Below are 21526 nucleotides of genomic sequence, written 5' to 3'. Positions count from 1 at the left end.
CTGTGCTTTCCATCACATTATACCATTACAGCATTACACGGCAGAAAGCAGGGCTTGAAATACTTATGGACAACTCAATCGGCAGAGTGCCAGACATCACATTCATGTAGTCTCTCAAAATTTTAATGAAACAGAACTGCTTTTGAATAATGTAGTGTATCACTGCATGACTGCTGAGACTAAGGAAGAAGCAGAACAATATTTGCAGGGCAACTAATCCGTTGTATTTACTGAGGCATCGCATTTGTTTAATACATACATATTACACATATGCTAAACATGGAATGCCAAAAGAATCAGAGCGCTTCCAAAAACTCTGTGGTCATTTATTTCAAGTCTTCTGTGAATCATCTGCACTATGCAATGCTACCTGCTGTGCTATGAGACGTTCATCAACTCTTCTAGTTATAACAATTTCTTTTCTGAAAAAAAACCAACAGAAGATGTAAGATCCCATTTCCCTTACTGTACAGACTTGGATTCTGTACTTTCACCTGGACCAAGTGGGGCTCTCCAATTTCAAAGCAACTCACCTTCCAATTGACAGAACCCCAAAAATTTCATTCCAGTGTCATAAAACTTCCTCATAATTTTCACTAGCTATAAAGCGTGGTGTCCTGTAATAAAAACCCCCACCAAGCCTACCCTCCTGGCTTGTTTCGTACTTACAGAAAAATCAGACCAATATACAACCTCAGGTTTTATTGTCGTGTTATTGCCACACTGAAAATTTCAGGACAATTCTTTGGCAATAATTTCATGTAGCATCTGAACATAGGGCGTGCTTATATATGACTGTGATATATTTAAAAGTATTAATAATCATCAGCAGACAATCCAGATGACTGATTATGATTCTTTATTTTCAGCAAGATAATGCAGTGGTAAGGACAGCTATGCATAAACATGGATACCTTGCAACCGTATATAATATGCTTCCATACAGAGACGTTTTCTAATCTTACAGCAAATCCTGCACTCTAAAAGTGACTAAAGATATCTGGAGAATCTTACTTCATTGTAAAAATTTACAAACCCCCCTAAGGAATCAAAGACAAATTTGATACTGTCTATATATGCTATATCTACTGCATTAACAACCAAGAGTGACTGTTTCTAACTCAAAAGCTGGAAACGTGTTGCTTGCATTAGGCAGAAACACACAGAGTAGAGCTGTCCAAGCCCACAAATGGTGTGCAGCTATTCTGAAGTACTTCTAGTTTTCCACTACAGTCAATGAACGGGGTCAAGAGCAATTCAGTTTGTCTTGAAACACGCTCTACTGACTGGTTTGACTACAGTTAGAATCTACACGCTACTTCAGATGTAGACATAAAAACAGGAGAGCTGAATGCCACCGTTCTTAAACCAGCAGCTACCAGCATCAAGTGGCCATAACCACTTGCCGACACACTGATGCAGCACACTGACAACTACTGGCTGCACCATCAATGAGATGATAGTCTCTCTGTCCTGAATCTGCTGGTGATTTAGCTGATAAATATGTTCCATGAGGTTCAACAATCCTACCCTCTAGGATAAATTACTCATGTGTGAATCACTTGTACACTCATGAGCGGCTAAGAACAAGGCCTCAGAAGTACCGACATCAGGAACAGAAAGCATATTTTTTAAAAAAATATGCATATTCTAATGCAGATTAAATCTTATAAACAACACTCGCTCCTTAAGGCAAGTACAGTTATCTAATTCAACTGTGAAAATAAAGGCTTCGTACACAAATCATAGGTCCCCTTTCTTGGCGCAGAATAAATACATCCATGCCTGTCTTTTGTAATACACCCTTTGCATTTCAAGCCTACGAATAGATGGCCATACCAGGTCCCTTTCACTCGTGTGACGTGAGTTATTCCACTTGCAAAATGGTCCATATTTCACAGGGTTTTGCTCCTGTACTCGCTTTTTTGAGCCTGTTAGAAAGTTTTACAAACTTACGGGGCATTAAAACCTGTACTAGTCAGTTAAAAACAGACCTGCATGTTTAAAATGTAGATGGAATGTTTAAAAAATGACTTCCCTGTGTTTTATAGAGATGAAACAGAAATTGGCTACAGCTTGTGCTTTTTTATTTCAAACTGTGTAACTGACATACTTAACTATGTAGCCTAAACTAATCCAGTTGCTCTGTCTGAAAAGTAGCTTTTATTGCCCTCATTAACAATAACTTTAAAAAAAAAAAAAAAAGATGCATTACAGAGCTTGGCTCATGAAGTTAAACGCAGTAATAGCGTTATTTAAGAAAGAAAACAGATTTTGCTCCAGTTTAAACTCAGCTCTTGAAGGTCCTGAATTCTTTCAACTTGTTGCTGGACTTGAGAAATCATCACCTCACAATTAAAAACAGGCCTGTGAGGTCAGAGCATTATAACTCTCATAACTCTTGACCCCTTCTTCACACCCACACAGACCTTGCACAGAAGAACTTCATCAAGACTGGGAGCGCAAAGGGGTGTAAAAAAGATTCAGCTGGATTTCTGCCCACTTGAGATCTAACATAACATCTCAGGATACTGAAGGCTGCAAGACTGTGTATTCAAGACGATCACTAATTTCTGCCTCAACACAACAAAGTCCCTCCGAATAACAGAAGTACCGGTACAAAGGGGATGACCTCTACAGGTTTAGCATAAAACAACTACATTTACTATCTGCTATTGCAATGCCAGAACTAAAAGCACAAGTTTTAAGCTCACTAATCGTAATTTTCATCTTGTTAATCAGACAGTCTTATCAAAAAACCACCCTTGATCAGCAAATACTTAATAGAAAAAGGAAAACTTTCCCTTTGGCATATCAACTCCATAATGTCTTTGTTCTTAGTAACCCTTGGGAATTAGAGGAACAGAACAGGATAAGATTTTAGAGGCCAAATATTACTGATTTGATAGCGTGAACCATGAAGAGTCAACATCTTCTCTCAAAAACATATTCACTGACGGCAGTTAGGCTGAGATTTTGGCGGCGAGCTCACTTGCGAGGTTGGTGGATGTGCTGTTTGACATGTTGAGGGTGAGGAAGCTTTTCCACTGAAGGATGTGGTTTCTGATGAGCCACCTGAGCAGCTGCTGGAGGGAAGTCCTTATCACCCTGTTTGAAAAACACATCGGGAAAAATTTAAGAAATATTAAAAGCATATGTCCCGGTTCAAGTGGATATAAGGTTTTTGAAATGTGAAGAGAATATGAAAAACAGTGCTGCATACTCCTCTGAAGTCCTGCCGTTCAGATACTATCTTGCCCTTCTAGCAGGCAACTTCAACATTTCATTTGCATAAATCTAACTTCTTCCAATTATACACAGCACCTACAAATGCAGTATCTTAGAGTGACTTGAGGGGAAAAAAAACAAGCATTTTATCTTCACCACTGAATAGCCCCTTGTGTTAAGTCACTGCCACCAGCTCTGTATGGTTGGATCTACATGATATGTTTTCATAATGCCATAAAATAGAGGAACTATTTTACAAATAGCCCAAACTATGCACCCCAGTGATAACCATCCTGTCTAAAGCCCCATCACAATGCACATGGAAGGAACTACTGATCAGAAAATTAATAGTTAACATTAGTGATTTAGCTTATGGATTTCCAGGTCTTGCTTGTTGTTGCACATGCCCCAGGGCACACACAGCAGCTCAATGCCTTCAAACACATACCATCACTGGCAGAAGTGCTGTTCACAGATCAAGCTATAGCAGCAGACTTAAATGCAAGTGCTTTCAAAGAAAATCAATGCTGTAATATCTAGCTTAGATATGAAAAGATGATCAAATAAGCTTTAAGTGCTAAAATTCAAAGAAAAGCGATAGAAGCCCTTTGCAATAAATAATTTTAATTTAACACGCACACAGAAGCCAAGAAGAATGCTCAAAGGGACATAAACAAATACATAAAACAAGGACTTTTCTCTTAAAAGAGAAAGGGGAATGAAATAGATTAATTTCACTCTGATCAGTGATTATTCCAAAAAGTGACAATCATATTTCTACGGTTAAAAGAAATTTAATGGTAATCTTACCCTTGCTATGACACCGGAGATGAACACTGTCGGTTTAGGTGGGCTGAAAAAAATAAGAGGGATTAATTGTACAAAATATTCATAAGGTAAAAATGAGGAGTGCATCACATGAACAATGGAAAAAAAAATACAAGGTGTTCTTGAAATTAATGGTTCAAATAAACAAGGTATATTTCCTCTTCAAATGACTTTTGTTTTACTACTACTTTCTGCACCTGAGAATAGTGACATAAACCTGCAGGTATGGGCTGCTATAGCTTCTTGTTAATTGACAGAAGTAAAAGGCTGGTTCTCTTCTTCATCTTAAGAGTCTTGGTTTGTTTGCATTGGCTTATTAATCCTCACATTTTATATATAAGCTGCCAGCAGTGTACTTTAGACTTAGTATATTTGTACTGTAAGAAACAATGAAAACCATAGTTGGAGTAAACCTACTGCTGCCACAGAAAATAAGATTCCAAGACTTGCAAAAAAACAAAACCCAATACTTTAAATCACACGCTTTCAAGCAGATATTTATCCACTCTATTACACAGAAGGAAAACAATGTATGTAATAAAACAAATGTTACAACACCACCACCACAAAGCCTGTCCCACTTTTTCTTTTCAGATTTCCATCTGCATCAACAGAACCAGACTCGACAGTAGAATTTGACTCTGAAGCTTAGTCAATACATGGGATTAGATTACCTGCCCTATAGGTCTCTGAACACCCTACTTAATAACCATTGAAGTTTTTAGAAAGTTAGCAAGACAGGATTAGAAAAAGGGAAAACAGAAAAAGAATTTTTGCTTTAAAATACTTCCATTTAAGAGTCTGAGTAGTATTTCCTGTAATGAGAAGAAGTATTTTGATAGCTCTATTAACACTTCTTTCATCTCATTTTCTGCTGGTATAAACTAATAACAAGCAAAGATCAATAGCAAAACGCTTTCATTTTATCCTGATTTTGCTGAGCCAATTAGTGCACTACAGTCTGGATGAGAAACACACTAAGATGAGTAACAAACTGAAAGAAACAATTCTGAGAAAATACAGATGCACTGCAGCGGCTGCTGGTTCCATTCATAATCCAACACGATGTTATATAGGAAACAAACAAGAAATGGAGAAAAAACAAGTAGCAAGTTGTTCTTCAATTATACATGGGATCTGGCTTTAATCACACTCAGAGAAATAGTTATTTGTTTGGCATCACATTATTAACAATACTGGATAGTGAAACATTTGAATCAGATGGATTTTTCCTATGTTCCTACAATAATGTTTGAGTACTCGCTATGGCTGCGTGCTGCATCAAATTCAAATCAACATTTCCTAAAAAAAGAAACAAAACCAACACTCGTGTATGCTGAATGTGTTACAGCTTGTCTGTCTCCCACTACACTGTATTATCTGCTCTAAGTTCTGTACAAATTAAATGTTCCATGCTATGGACCAAAAATAAAACCCAAAAGCGTAACGGCTGCAGCATAATGGGTGTTTCAAGGAGCTTTTCCCACTGCAAACTTTAAGTCTTCTCAGGAACTCTGGTCTCCTGTTTAGAAATGTGAAGCTGTTAAAAATCAAAGGACCACAGCTTACAAATGCTAAGTTCCCTGGGTATGCAATAAGTTGGATAGAGTTGGAATACCTGGTGTGCTTCTGCACTTATTTTTCACTAACTTATATTTTGTTTTGTCTAAGGAAATAGGCTAAATGCCCTTTAGGGATCATTTTCAGAGTAAGTACAAATAAAAGCCTGCCAGAGTTCTACATCTCAGGTATCACAGATGTAGTTGGCCTATCTCTATAAAGAAGACAAAAATCAGTAATACCATTTTCCTGATAAAAACTATTTTCCTCAGACACAAAGAATTTAACTAGAACTCTGTCGTATTTAACTCTACACAACAGCTGATTCCTGGGCTGTCTTGTAAGACAGTGATTAGATCCACCATAATGCCTCTGAGCATTACATTCATTTTCATATGTTAATTATCCCTTAGCAGGTAAGAAGACAGCAGGCTAGCCAGAAACATCAATGATTGAGTGTTATCTCTATTTATGTTCTATGCTAAGGCCACTGGCATTTTCTTATTTCCATTAGATTACAGCGTCTCAGAAAAATCTTTAAAATTTTAGTATTATTGATTATCTTGGATGATCCACAGAACCAGAATCAGGCCACAGCATTCCTAATCACACATCTATACTAATGAGGAATCCAACTGATCAAAGAATGGCTTGGATAATCAGTCATTGATTCAAGCTTCAATTTCATTTTACAGATGAACGTCTTTGCAGTAAATTCAGTCCCTACTGTCAGAGTCTCCAATCATTGTCTTTGTCAGACACAGATTAGCTGCCAGGACCGTAATTTCATAATCACACTACAGGACATCTATTGCAGTTGTGGAATTTCAGCATCACTCACTATCATTCCAAACTGCCTACCAAAAATAGATATAAAAGCAGACAATATGCACAGGCTATTATTGCTACATTTGTAAAACATTATCAAGTACTTCTAATTCTGTTGGTGTTTTAAATAAAGCACAACCTACATTTCTATTATTTCATAAGCTGCAGCAGTTGCTCTGAGGATCTACTTAATCTGATGAAAATCGGTTTGACAGATGTTGTTTTGAAGACGCAGCATTCCTTTATCTAGGCATCAGTACGCAAGAAAACAAGAAAACATTACTTTGGGACAAAAAAATGTGTTTGTTTACAAATGTATGTTTTTAACATATTTAATGCACACATTCATTTATAGTTTAATAATAGCCACAGCTGATATTGTACAAGGAATACAACAGCAGACTTGCCAAGACAACTTACTTTCAGAGTCAACACTTACTTGTTTTATTGAAACACAAAGAGGAAAGGAACACATCTGTCAAGTTTCCAGCATTTATAGAACTTACCAAGATTTTACATGTGTTAAGAACTGCACCTGTTTAACATCACAATCTCAACTAGATTCATTTATCTTGACTGCATTCAAATAAAGATTTTTATTATTTCATATTAAGCTTAAATACGACCTTTGTTTGACATTACAAGTAAATCATGAAAAGAAGATGGAAGACTTGAAAAGATCATTAACTAGATTAAATGAAGCATTAATAATACTAGAATCTTACATCTTCACCTTAGAGGGATTTGTTGAGCCAAGTCTGACAAATATTGTAAAATCAGGCACAATGGCATTAGAATTACAACAAATACAGCCCACAGAAAATATACATAGACTGTGATTATTTATCCAATCCCATTTAAAAATAGAAACTTAATAACTTGGAAAACTGCTTTATTATTTTTTATAGCCCTTAATTAGTGTTATAAACATAGGTATATAGCACATATGTAATATGCTACATATACATACAGATTGCACAGCTTTTTAGTTCTCAGCTTTTTACATTCTCAGCTTTTTAATAGTGATCTAAAGCGTAGGAAAGAACACAGCACACTCCCACATCCCTTCTCCTGTTTGCAGCACCCAGGTTGCCCACCCCAGTGTTACTTGATGAGATGGATCTGAAGCTGAGTCCACCTTCCGCTGGTTGAGTAGAAGTTCTGATCCGAATGAAGGACTGTGAGCATCACTCAACTTGTGATTTAGATATGAACCTATACTTAGAGTTGATTACCTGGGAAGAACTACGTGTATATGTCCCAGTCTTCCACATGAACTATAAAAGCTCATGGAAGGGAACAGGCTCTTGGTGCAACCAGATGGGGTACAAACTCAGTGCTCAGTGTCCACTGGTGATCAGAAAAATCAAACCAACCTGATAAGACAAATGAAGAACAGGAAAAAGCAACCACAAAAATAGTAACTCACTATATATCTTGTTTAAAATACTGAATACAGTCCAGGAAAATCAGAGGAGAAATAAAGGTGGAAAAAAAGATGGGAGAGCATGGAGAGCCTCCTATGTGAGGACAGAGTTAAGAAATATTGCCATGCAGTGTATGGAAGGGTGGTGAATATTGTTTCTATTTCCTTTTTTTTGTAACATATGTATAAAAAGCCACTTAAAGAAAACAGAAGACAAACATTTAACTACTGTAGAAGTAGACATCTTTAAAACATCACAGAATGAAACACAGAACCTCCTGAAGATAAGGCAACAGTAAGATCAAGAATTTAGGGAGATTCAAAATCAGAATTAGGCATTTATGTGGACTTGCACACATTCACATCAAGGTAGAAACATGTAGCTACAACAAATGCTCATGTTCTGTGGCTGAAGTCAACTTCAAAATGACAAGGTCTGCAAAGAAACCTCTTCTGTGCAGAGGTTAAACTTCTGTAATTCATTTTCCTTCCTGCCTTCAATTAAATAGCAAAAGAAATTATGTTCCTCATATATCTGATTCATCCACAATTTATCTGAGAACTATAAACCAGAGTACAAGCACAGACACAAGAATCCCAATACTTGAACAGGCTAGCCTGCTTTTAAAAGGATAGAACTATACAGATACAAGTCTTCTGCTGGGCTGAGACAACTTTACTGGGTCAAAATAGGTAAATAAATCCAAGTAAACATACCATATGCTCTAATTAACATGTTGCTTAGGCATGTGAAGTGAAAAACATGAAATAGCATGATCCACCCCAACCCTTCCCTCATCAGAGCCAAACAGTGCTTTTCCATACCTTGTCCCACCAAAGCAGACACTATGAACAGAAATTTCTCCAAATATTCTGATCTTCTTCAACCAACAAGAAGTAATAAATCTACGGTGGCGCAGTGGTAGAAGTGCCGCTTGCAACACCGGAGGCCTGGGTTCGAATCCCCCCTGTAGCACAAGTGGTAGAAGTGCCGCTCTGCTACACAGAGGCTCGAATCCCAGGGGTTGGACTCGATGATCTCTAAGGTCCCTTCCAACCTGCACGAGATTGTGATAATCCCGTCCTTCCCTTCTCTTTCTGGAGCTGAAAACATTCTAGTGAGCTGCTCAAACCACCAGACCTAATCTTCAAGGTTACCTGGGAATTCACATGTTACAAACATTAAAGATAACTGTTCTTAGTTTCAGTTAAATTCCCTTTAAAAAATGTTCAGATACTTCTTCATAGCTTATCGGTGCTTATCTGAATTTACATGGTTGCCTTTAATTTCAGCATTGTCCGCGAAAATGAAGTCTGAGATGATTAAAAACACACCGAGATGATTAAAAACACAATTCTCAGCAACAGAGAAAGACTAACAAGCACACTGCTCATCAGATTGCCTGAGATACTTTCCAATTGGTTATTATGCATTTAGGTTATTAATTTTCTGGACAGAAAAGTAATAATTAGCCTGACTGACTACCAGAGGGAAATATGCTAGTTGATTGCATTGGGACATGCAGTATCTGATATTCTATGATAATTTATCCTGCTGAGGTCATTTATTTATCTGCCGTAACTTCCAAACCCTTAAGATCACCCACAGGATGGCACTGTTGAACCTCTGCTTACTGCCTATGTATGCTAAGGACAGAACCTCAAAAAAATCCAGGTGCTGTGGCAAATACCAGAACAAGCAGAAGCAACGCTTATTCCTCTCAATGAAGTGAGGAATATACATTTATAATATGTACACACCCACATACAGACACTACTTTTGGAAAATAACTTCCCCCTCTCCGTGTATTAGTCGCTGTTCCAATGTACTCCATGAGATGGCTTTTTCACTGCGCTAAATGGCTGTTTTTCCCATACAGGCAAATGAAAGCAAGTTTTAAGGTAGCTCTTAATACCCTATGAGGGCATTTTAATGATTACTTGTTTCGCCATTCATACACAAGCAAATTGGGTGTCCTGATCTTTTAATGAGATAGCAAATCACTATTCATTACATTTAATAGAGACCGATTGACTTTCATTGTTCCTACATCCACTGTCAACTCACTACAGCACACGGCCTGATTAATCCCACCAGCATCTCATTCGTCTTTGTTTTTAGTGCATGCATTAGCCACAAAAGAAAATTATTTAAGAAAGCTATCTCCCATCTCTAATCTGCATTATTGCACAGGCTGTACAGAGGGTACGTTTCTCTTTCTTGCCTTCTTCTGACCACAGAATGAAGATTTAAGCATTTCAGCTTTCCTACAGACTCAGAGGATTTGAAAATAGACCATAATTCCCCATCTGCTGGTTCATTCATTAGGGTTCAAAACCTGTCAGCCCAGTAACGACATAGCACTTAGTGAACATCAATGACAAACTGTACAAGTCTTCTACACTAGCCAAATGCTGAAGTATATTTAGTGTATGTTCCCACGACATGCTTCCAACACTGGTAATATGATGACTATGGACCTGCATTGCATAGCCTCAGCTTATGGGACACATTATTCAGCTGTGGCACTGCTGCAGCTTCTCCTCCTCCTCCCAGCACATGGAAGATGGAGTGGAATTAGAAACAGAAACTCTGTGACCCTGTACTAAGAATACGTGATGTCAGTGCAATGAAGGAGATGTGGAGATTAGAAGATAACAAGAAGGCTAAAATCTCTGCTGAATTTGTGTTTGTCTCAGACACACAGTGGTGCCTTAGAGTGTTCCAGCTACTGCTACTGGAATCCATACCTGACTTGCCTTCACTGGCCATTAACCAGTTCAGTAGACACCGATGTTTCACTTTCCCATTGCTTTCAACAATTGCAATGCCATTTCTTACTAATCCAAACTACATGACAGATACATGTATGTGTCTCCATTTGTAGAAATACATCCTCTCCCACATCCATGGCACTACTACAAGAAGCTGCCGTAATCCTGCTTTACACCTCACTTTCTATAGTTTCCATTCTGCAGTAGCACCCCACTGTTGTGTGAAGTTCTCCAAAGCAAACGCAGATGAAAATCAGCCATTTCGTTACTCCCCCTGCAGCAAAACAGACCCTGACAAATTTTCTGTCCAGCTCTTAGTACAACCAAGGGCATATCAGAAAATTACAAATACACTCTTATAGTATCAGATTCCATGCTGAAGACTGAGAGCTGGTTGTGTTGGCCAGGATCACACTTCAAATCCTTCCAAAGCTATTTACACAATTCTCTTTGCCCTCCAGAGGCAAGTGGAATTTCTAGAGGAATACATCTTGTCATGGGAAAAAGAAACTAGCAAAACTTGGAATCTGAAATTCTTCTTAATTCAGCCATAGGAAGCAAAGGAACCATTCTTTAAGTACCTGATTTTGCATTTAGAGCTCATAAAGGAAAATCAGAAGTCTGAATTCGAACATGTTCTCATCATAATAGCATACTTCTAACAGTAAAACAAACAAAACCAAGCCAACACCCTATTCACATTGCACAGCGAGGGTTTTAGTAGGACAAAAGACAGGCAACAAAGTTCTCTAGAAAGGATTCAGACAAGAGCATATCTCTAAGTGAACTATGAGAAATTGAATCTCTTCAGATCAAGCAACCTCCACTGACCTGCCAGGAAGCAATCGCCTTGCTGCTCTACTACCATTACTACGCCTGCTCTGAGCTGCAGTAGTTGGTAAAGCAGAATCTTCATTTTTCATCTGGAAACATCCAGTCACCTGAACACAGAACAGATTGTTTCTTCCTTCTGTGTTTATCTTAAGGGTTTAATCCAGAAGGTCAACATCTGATATTACTAAAATAAACTGCAAACGTTCTACTGATGTTGACAGGACTGGAACTTCATACTGAAGAAAGACATGGGAAATGACCCCAAAGAAATCAATAGCAATGGGATTTAAAGCATTACAGTCTGAGGATTTCAAGAGTAGTTCTTAGATAGTAAACTTCCACTCAGTGCGAAATAGATGTTTCAGCTTTTTAAGTGATAATAACATCTGTGATAGTGCAAACGGGTAACAGATCAACGTGCTGTTTAATCTGAATATAGTTCTGTAATAGTACTCATTCATTTAAATCCGTATGCACAAATCATAAGGCAACTAAAACCTCCTGAGTGTCAATACACCACTAGTGATTTTTCTGCTAATCTAACAAAAAAAAAAAGTGCTCATTTTCTACTTTAGTCTGTCAGGTCTGTCAAGCCCTGGTGCTCCACATGTTTGAATGGCATTTAATTGATTCAATTAAAATAGTCAAAGCAGTTCAATTCCTCAGATAAGTATTCCAGAACCTACAAGATGGCATATAACCACTTAGCTCCATTGGTTTCTACATACATTATTAAACAGCTATTACAACATAGATCCCATCATCTTCTGTTTGTGCTGCATACATAGCTCTGCTTCTTCAGTCTGATTTCTACAGAACAAATACATCAGTTTGAGGAAACAAAACAAGCATCTACAGTCTCAGCTGAATTTACACTTAATGAACAACAGCAATAACGTTGGTACTTCATACTATGCTGCTCGAACAGTTTTTCTCACTGAGGACAAGAGAAATACATACACTGTAAAAATGACGACTTCTTCCTTATCCACTACCTGGTGGCACAGTTCTGGCCAGAGCACTGTCTGCAGTTCTGTTTCTGCAATTGAAGCTAAAGGGTATCCACAGCAAGAACAAAGCTAATCCAAAACATCAGCCTAGTGGTAGAGTACCTCTGGTTACTGTCTGCACAGTCTAAAAAGTGACAATATAATAATGGGAGTTGACTGAGTAAGTTATTAGCTTTCTCACCTTTGAAATCAGGGAAAATTGACCTAAGTAGAAAGTACAACTTATTTTAAAAATAAATTGCACCTACCTAAGTACCAATATAGACTAAATTAGCAAAAAAAAAAGTTTTCCAGAAGATCCCTTGACGTTTCTGTACACTTCCAAGGGTCACTTCTATCATACTGCATCTAATTGGACATAGGACATTTCAGAGTTTCACTTGCTAATGAGACAGGAGGTAGCTTTTATAGAAATCCATCAATAACCAAAGGCAGAGATCTCTCCTGATTCACAATGTCATTTTTACTCTGTACAGGTCAGCAGAGCAACGGAGTCCCAGGACATCACTGTGAAAATTAATGGAAATGTATGACAGCAGAATGAGATTTTCAAATAATTAAAAAGCAGAAATAGTGATTATCAGAGTAAGGGCACCTTCTACCATCCAGACATTATCAGAGTAAGATTATCAGAGCACCTTCTACCATCCAGGCAATCATGTGTGCCCATTTGTAAATACTACAGTGCAGGACTTTTCATAATGTATCATGACTGACAGCTTCTTCTTTTCAATTCCCACATTTTGAAGGAGTATTTTCTACATGAGACACTTCCACTTTATTTCTTGGTTCTGTTACATTTTCTTGTGCCCTTCTCATCACTGAGACTCATCAGGCTATTGCAATGTACAGCTAAACAACCACGCAGTAATGCTGGCTCTATTTTAAGAATTCCACATCAAACATCTCTATTTAGTTTTCATTACGAATGCAAGCGCTTCGAGGGAGCTCAACATCTGCAGAAGAAGGAATGACGGGAAATTTTTAATGGTACATTTTGGTAGAAGGTCCTCTCCATTTCCTTCAATTCCAGCTACCTCTGATAGCCTAGATCCAAGGGCTACCTCCCAAACCAGTATATTTGGCTTGTTTTTTTTAATGGTAACACATTAACTGTGAACAAAAGCAAGTAAATTATCAAATACTGTTTATCTTCAGAAGAGTGATGACTTTAAACAGCATTGCTCTAAGCCTGGCACTTTACTGAAAAAAAAAAAAGAAATAAACAACACCTCTGACTTACAGCACAATCACTTCACATGTAAACAGAAAAATATAGGAATTTGGAATTTCTAACAATCAAATTTTGCTGCAGGCTGAAGTGTAAGACGAGGCACTGCCTGATTCAGCTGAACTCTTCTGAATGCAGATCATTATAGAAATAGCTGAAAATCTTGGAAAAGAGAAGTCTTAAAATACTTTAGAAGAACTGGACTATTCTGGATCTTAGCTTTCTTCTTCTTAATCAAAAACTTGGGGACAAAATTATACATACACTGGCCTGAAATGGCTATGTCAAAGAACACCAAGGAAGTATTCAGGTGGCAGACTATGCAAGAATGCAAACAGTAAGAGACACAGACAGCAGAAATTAAATGAAGGGAAATACATGCATCTGAGGAAGGTTTCACACCCCATTAACACCTAAAATTCTGGCTTGGTAATTTACAATACATGTAAATCTTAAAGACATAAAGAACAATAACAAAAGATAACCAAACAAAAAACACCAACAAAGTGGATTCCTATAGGTTGATAGCTATGTTTAAGAACCCAAATAAGAACGAAGAAAAACTGCCACAATAATAGCTGATAGCCTTACAGCTTGACTTTGTATTCACTTATAATCCCTTTGCATTCTTTCCTGAGATTACATTTTATAAACTGTTTGCTTTCAACCCGCAAACAAGTTTGCACACTTCATGTTGAATACCCACATATTCATTTTGACTTTACCACCACAAAAAAAAAAAAAAAGGCAAAAAGATCAGGTGTAAAGAGAAGAACCTTAATTTATCAAAAGACGACATCATTTTCTAATATTCAACCCCTGTATTTATGGCAAAACTTTGTATTAATCAAAGTGGCGTTCCTGTTATTAACCCGCACATTCTAAAGAGACGACAGACCTCTCTTGTGCATACTTGCTCTGAATTCTTACTGCTATGACATTAAAATTGACATGAGGGTATTGGGCTCCTGTCGTATCTATTTAAGATCTTCATAGAGAAGGAATCCATTGAGACATACCCTAGGCACCCAGATGACAGCAGTGCTATTGCTGCTACATAATGGCCAGCTGCAAACTGAAGCTTAATTTTGTTTTTGCCTATCAGAGGGATCTTGTCTAGATACTCCCTGTTGCAAAGAAAGAAATATCCACAAATCTTACAGCAGTGATTCTCATTCAGTACTGTCACATATCAAAAGAAGTAGAAAACCGTTCAAGAGCTCTAAGGAAGAAAAGAAAGTTTTTTATCACTTTTTTTTTTCTTCCTTTCCTCAGCTGCAAAGAACAGCATTGAACAGTGCAACACTGAGGGGACACAAGTACAATCCACAGCTCAGAAAAGTGCTCACTGTCTGTGGGTGGAAATAAAAAGAGCTGAGCCCTTTCTTCCTAATGACCAGATAGTTAATATTATTTATTTATCAAGTAGTGGGTATTAGTATTGAATAGGGAACTGCAGAGGCAAGAAGAGAGATGCAAAATGAGGGAAAGGGAGAAAAGGGGGAAAAAAAAGTGGAGGGAGGGGTGGAAAAGTTCTCTGTTATGGCAGTACTGCTGAAAAAGTATCAAAAAAGCATTTCTTAGGAAGGGGTGGAAGGAGAGACGTCTGTTACAGCATAAATGACAAGGCAGGAAGAAACATTCAAAGAAAGCAGCTCTCGTTACAACAGCTGAAACCTGCAGACTTCACATGTGCCTCTGTTAGGAAACAACTGGGAAGACAGTCAAAAGGCTGCTATTGCACAGCACAACTGATTGCAACAGGATCACTGAAGCAAAATAAGAGGACTGGTGTGTTCTGCAACAGGAGACTGGAAATTCTAAATGTCATAAGTGAGGACTAGCATCCTACAGGTAATAATTTAACTGCTTTAGCTCCAGATAGGTAGCAGAGATCTCTTACAAGCATAACAAAGGACTAAATCAAAAAGGAAATTCATTCCAACATCCCTGACTATTAGCAAGTAACAGGAGAAGGGAAGTCATCCACCGCCTCAGAGCCAGGTACACACGGCACATTAAAATCCAGCACAGCATATGCCAGCATACAAGGGAACAAATACATATTTGATGCTATTTCTGCCAGAAACACGAAAGCAGGAAGTTCAACCCACCTTTAGCCTCAGTCATTTGGAAAATACACCTGGGCACAAGTTCAGATCCCTCTGCAAAGGCACATGAGAGCAAGCAGCTCTGATAACCTTCTCAGCAGCCAATCAATGCTCAAAGACTCTCATATTGATTTCACTTAATACTATCTCAGTAACACTTGGCATATCAACCAATTTGACCACCTGTTACTACCATTTCTTTTAGGTATGGTAATCTTGAGGAACAGATCAATTAAGAACTTGCACCAGGCTGACGGGTGTGACTATTTCTAATCTTTTAGCCAACATGCATGTTTAGAACTACTGGAAGACTTTGCTTCATGATGACTAACATAGCAATATAATGCTGTAAATTGGCATTATTTACACATCCTGGAAAATCTAGGGAATATCTACCTATTCAGTATCTCAGTCACTGTACACACATTGCAGCAGTTTCAAAAGCTGTTTCTAAACTTGGACTTGAAATCTGGGTTTCTACATTAATACAACTCGCCATAATTTCCAAATGGATTAGGTATTCACAATTTTACTGAATTTAAATACAAACACTATCTTGTGAAAACTGTGAAGGGTCTCAAGTAGGGTACTTGCCCCCAAGAAACCACTTCTGAATTTTCAGTAGAACATGCAACTTAGCCTGAATAACCATCATCAAAGAAACACAACAAAATGTGCAACACCCAATATAATCCTTGAGGAGAACACGAAAAGAAGATGTGAAGAACACACAGATTAAAGAAGTCAAAGCAAAAGAGCTGGTTGTACACAGCCACGTACTTGACCTTGGTTTTGTTTCTACTCCATGTAAGCTGTTTTGCTGCAGCTAAACATTATTTTTCTATGAATAATTTGGCTGTGATAAGGAAATGCAACACTGTGCAAAATACGGACTTGAAAGCCCAAGTTTTAAGCACAGAATGGACAAGGAAAGCAGAGGCCAACTCGTACACTAGTGTTCACGTGACCTGATCCCTTGTCCCATCTTCCCTTGTGCCTTGCCTCACTGTTAGCTGAGGCTCTGCCAGCCATGTCAATAGACAACAAGTTACAGAAAACGGATGCACCACTACAGAGTTGCACTGGTTCAGTGCTCAGGGCAGAACGTCTCTGGAGGTTCAAATGCCCATGGCAATGTGCAGCTTTATTTGGAAGATCACTAGGTTTTTCTAGCTTTTAGGAGCATGTAACTGCATAAAAATTATTTTCAACACACTCATTTACATTGGCACTTCTGTTGATCAGAAATTACATCAGGGAATTTGGACCAGCATGGTAGTGAAGCTAATAAAGAAGTGGCTTCCAATGGTCCCAGCAGCCTAATTAGTGACATTCTGGGAACGTGGACCCAAGGTTTCACCCTGAAAAGGCTACACAACCCTGCAGGGCCATCCTGACTCTACAGTTTGCTGCTTAGATGTCTCCTCCCAGACAGCAACGTAGAGGGAAAAAGTGCTTCTTCTCAGATCACTCTTACTGAAGTTCACTACACTTTGAATTGCTTTAAAACTGCTGTCTTGGATTATATTATCCCTTTAAAATGATACAAGCATACATACTATTTACACAGTTCATAAAGTAAAACTGTCTTCAACGATTTTTGAGAATTATAAGAAGCACCAAATCTGAGACAAACAATGCTGATAGAATAAAAACTAAATTACAGAGTTGTAATTCTGTAATTACAAAAAGACTGATGTTGGAAGGGACCTCTAAAGGCCACCTAGTCCAAGCCCCTGCTCAAGCAGAGAACTAAGAGCCACTTGTGCAGGACTGTAACCAGGCAGCTTTTGAAGATCAACGAAGGAAGAGACTTCATAAGCTGCTCCTAGGAAGCCTGCGCCACTGCTATGTCACCCATACAGCAAAGTAATACCTCCCAATGCTTAGACAGAACTGCCTGTGTTTCAGTCCAGCCCATGCCATTAAGCTTCATAGACTGACCAAAACTAGCCTGATCAGCAGGTAAGGTTCAGCCTGGGACTGACCACCCTGCCAATATGTACTTGCGAAGGATATCGTGTCCCACTGGGAAAAGAGCATAGCAAAAATTGAGAAGTTAAACCAAGAAGGAATTTAAAAAATAAAACGACAACAAAAAACACCACAACAGTCAAATGAAGCAGTCTTGAGGTAAGTCTGCAGACCCTAAGAAGGTCAAATGACAGGACTGCAGAACAAACTCAACTATGGTATTTTTCATTCAACCTACAGTTACTAGTCATTTCAATCAAGAATCATTTTGATCATGTTAACAGCTGGATGGAACACTCATCTACGCAACTGTCATTGGAAGGCATTACACAATCTTAAGTGACAGCAATGAAACCTGTAAATCACAGTCCCTCTGACCAGTAATGTTTTAATAGCATAAACTGCTCCCTACTGGGATGCAGAGGAGAGGTTGACAATACTACTACACACACAGGTCAGCATTAAGAGATCGATTATTCTCTCACTTCTCAGCACTAGGCTGTGTATCAATACTAAAAGATAAGTTATCGACTCAGAAGAATCCAAGTAGTTTTTAGGGACCAGCCTCATTCCACTTGGTTCAGTCTTCACGTACAAAAATCAAGACTCCCTGGCCACCTATTTTCACACTGTCATTCAGCACAATAAGGTCACACAGTACTCCCAACTTTCTCTTTGAGAATGTCATCCAAGATGATGTCTTTGTCAGTGAGAATGAATCCCTTAACCATTGCAGGCAATGTTCTCTAAGCTACCCAACTGTTTAGTTGCAACAGAAGGATGATAATCTTCTATGCTCTGTGTTAACTATACTCCAAATTTAATTACAACAAAACAAAACAACTCACACATAATAAACTACCTCTGCTCTTTTCCAAGTACTTCGCTATCAGCACAGATTCAGCTGAGGATTGTTTTCTGCAAACAGATGGGTCTTGGAATTCATCAAGTAATGGAAAGCAAAAGACAAAAAGCTAAGGACCTTGAAGAAGTGCACAACAGTCACATAGTGGGATTCACATGAAATTATTCACTGGAACACCTCTAGCTGTAGAGAAGTCAAAGCATATTACCTCTTAACTTTTAAAAAATTCATCCTGATGCTTCTTGAAATATTCATGCATGACTGACAGAAGAACTGAGACAGTTCCCACCAGGACTTGACTTCCTACACAGCAAAAAGGCTACCTACCCCCTTGTAGGTAGAATCCTTCTCACAGGAGATGATTATTTAAGGAAAAAAAAGAAAGAAAAAAAGATGTAGCCTTGCTTAGAAGAGAGTCTCAGCCGATGCTCCTTTGTCAACAATTTTTCCTTTGGTGTTCTGAGAGGGCAAAAACACATATGGGGTCCTGAAGGTGATAGCAGATAACATTTGTCCCATGATGGACAAAGCAGACAGACAAGGCAAGACCTACAGGAATTTTCAGGTGTATGACAGGTCTGAATATCTCAGTCCTAAAACAGGCCAGGAGCTCAAAAACTCACCTAAATTTCCATCATTATTAAGTGAGGGACTAATGAGATACTTCATCTCTGCTTGTAAATTATGCAAGCACAAATGCTTTCAAAGCAGGTATCTACTAGGCATGCACTAAGACACGGCAAATACAGTTCACCCTGTACAAAAGTCCTCAAAACTTCATGGGCTAAATGGAACTTCCTGCATTTTCAGCAGACTGCAATATCCTCCCAAAACAACATAATATACCAGCCATGCTTTATTATCATTACTTCTCTGTGATGTCTCTACTATATGCCCTTACAGAGACAAATCCCAAGAGATCTAAGTGCAGCAAATATGAACTTGACAGGTCAAGCAGGAACTGATGAAGACAAACCAACAAACAAATGAAAAGACAGAATGGGAACTGTAAAAGAAAGGAAACAACAGTTGAAGCTAAATTAGAGAGAAACCTAAAACAGAGCACCAAGTATGAAACGTGGGTTGTACTTAATGAAGAAGAGATCAAAGTTTTACAGCCAATATCCTATATTTTTCTCCCAGAGTGCTGATGAACAGTAAACCGAACATGACTGTGTAGAGATCCCTACAGAAGGATGTGAAGATTATGAGGAAAATTGTCTCCATCTGCTCATTGGACTACATCTGGAATATGGCATCCAGTTCTGTGCCTTCAATACAGGATATCAATACAGTGGAGTGAACTTAGTGGAACTGCTTAGATGAATGGAGTGCCAGACCACTCAGTCTATGAGAAAAGGCACAGGCTAACTGGCTTTGTTCAGACTGCAAGAAAGAAGGCACTGGGCCATTACCTACAAAGGAGGCCGTCTTCTGACATCTAAGATGAAGTCAGGCTCTAAACAATGGTATGTGGTCACAGGATAAGAGAAAATAAGCATAAACTGAAACAAGGGCAGTTCACACTGACCACGAGGAGATACTTTCTTACCCTGAGGACAGACAATTCTGTGGTCTCCATCTTAGGAGGTTTTCAAGACTGAAGCAGATATAAAGCTGACCCTGCTCTGAGGCTAGTCTAGTGATCTTGAGGACCTTCTGGACCTGAATTACTACATGATGCAGACCCTGGACTGTGCTTATAATAAGCTGTAGTTCATGAGAAACATAGAAATGCAATACTCTAAACCACACAATTTGCTTCCAGTGATCAACAACAAACCTTTAACAATACTGCTAATAGGTAATTAAAGTATACTGTGATCACCTCCCTGCAATTCATCTCATCAACAGCTCTTTGTCTTCATCTGTTCCTATTCAGCTAGGCAATCCACAGTTGAGAGCTTTCTGAAGTTTCACTGCTGCCTTTGCTTCCAGCACATACCTGGAATCATCTCCAAAATGTAAATAACACTTCCCTGCAACAATAACCTGAAAAAGAGACAGGTATTCAATATCTCTTACTACTTTTAGAAGAGAATTGGTAAACCAAAGCCTGATGAAGTTCAAAGATTTATTTTTATTAAGCTTAGTTTCACCTAGTAATATTGCTGCTTGAAAATCCCTCTGGTAGCAGGATAAATAAAAGGAAGACGGCTTTTTTTGTTGTTCTTCTGAAGATCACTTCCACAGGGTTGAAAGGCTGCACATAGGTAATTAGATGGTACATTTGTATGGAATTAATTTTATCCAAGTTTTTTCCGAGTATAAAGAAAACTGGAAACACAGATTTGATCACAACAATACCAACCCCAGCCATCACAACGATGAGCACTTGAATATTCTTAAATTTACCAGAAGGGAAAGTGACAGTAGCAATGAGCCGTCATCCTTTGCTCTGGTCAGCAATTCATGCAATAAGGGCACTGCTAATATTTTGTATCTTATTCCTGGCCACAAATCAACAGCACAATCAGAAGCAAACATGCCTTTCTCTGCTCCTTTCAGTTCTTCAGGTTTAAATTCTGCCACTCTGCTTTTAAATCCTTCCTTTCCTTCTTTCTACCTAGCTCCATATAAATCTCAGCAGGCCTCTCACTCAGTTCTCCATCTTACCTAGTGCTGTTCAGATCTCTTATACTGCACAGCTCCGCCTTCCCATTATCTTTTCAGACAATTACAATCTCCTTCCATGTGCCCTGAATCTCACTTCTGTCCTAGAAAGATGCTCATTCCCTCAGGATCTTTAATTCTTCTCCTTATTAATCAGTACTGATAAGTTACTGCTTGGAGACGCTAGTCCCTGCATATTTCTGCAGCCAGGATTCTTCTGCTGATTTAATTCTTGCTGAAGAA

At 38.5% G+C, this 21526-nt stretch overlaps 1 protein-coding gene across 1 annotated transcript in view; it reads right to left on the bottom strand.

The window, feature by feature from the left end:
- Positions 1-842: 842 nt before the first annotated feature.
- The window catches only part of DAP (death associated protein), a 38545-nt gene continuing 17861 nt past the window's right edge, over positions 843-21526 (bottom strand). The window contains exons 3-4 of the mRNA XM_015854433.3: positions 4039-4081; positions 843-3108 (exon numbers count right to left, since the gene is read on the bottom strand). Coding sequence (XP_015709919.1) covers positions 2989-3108; positions 4039-4081 — 163 coding nt within the window. The 3' untranslated portion in view covers positions 843-2988. The remainder of the gene's footprint in view (positions 3109-4038; positions 4082-21526) is intronic.

This window comes from Coturnix japonica, chromosome 2 (genome assembly GCF_054131305.1).
Source record: "Coturnix japonica strain WE chromosome 2, WE-NBRP24, whole genome shotgun sequence".
Lineage (NCBI taxonomy): Eukaryota > Metazoa > Chordata > Aves > Galliformes > Phasianidae > Coturnix > Coturnix japonica.
Note: the sequence above shows the minus strand (reverse complement) of the source record. Positions and strands in the feature narration are given on the sequence as shown.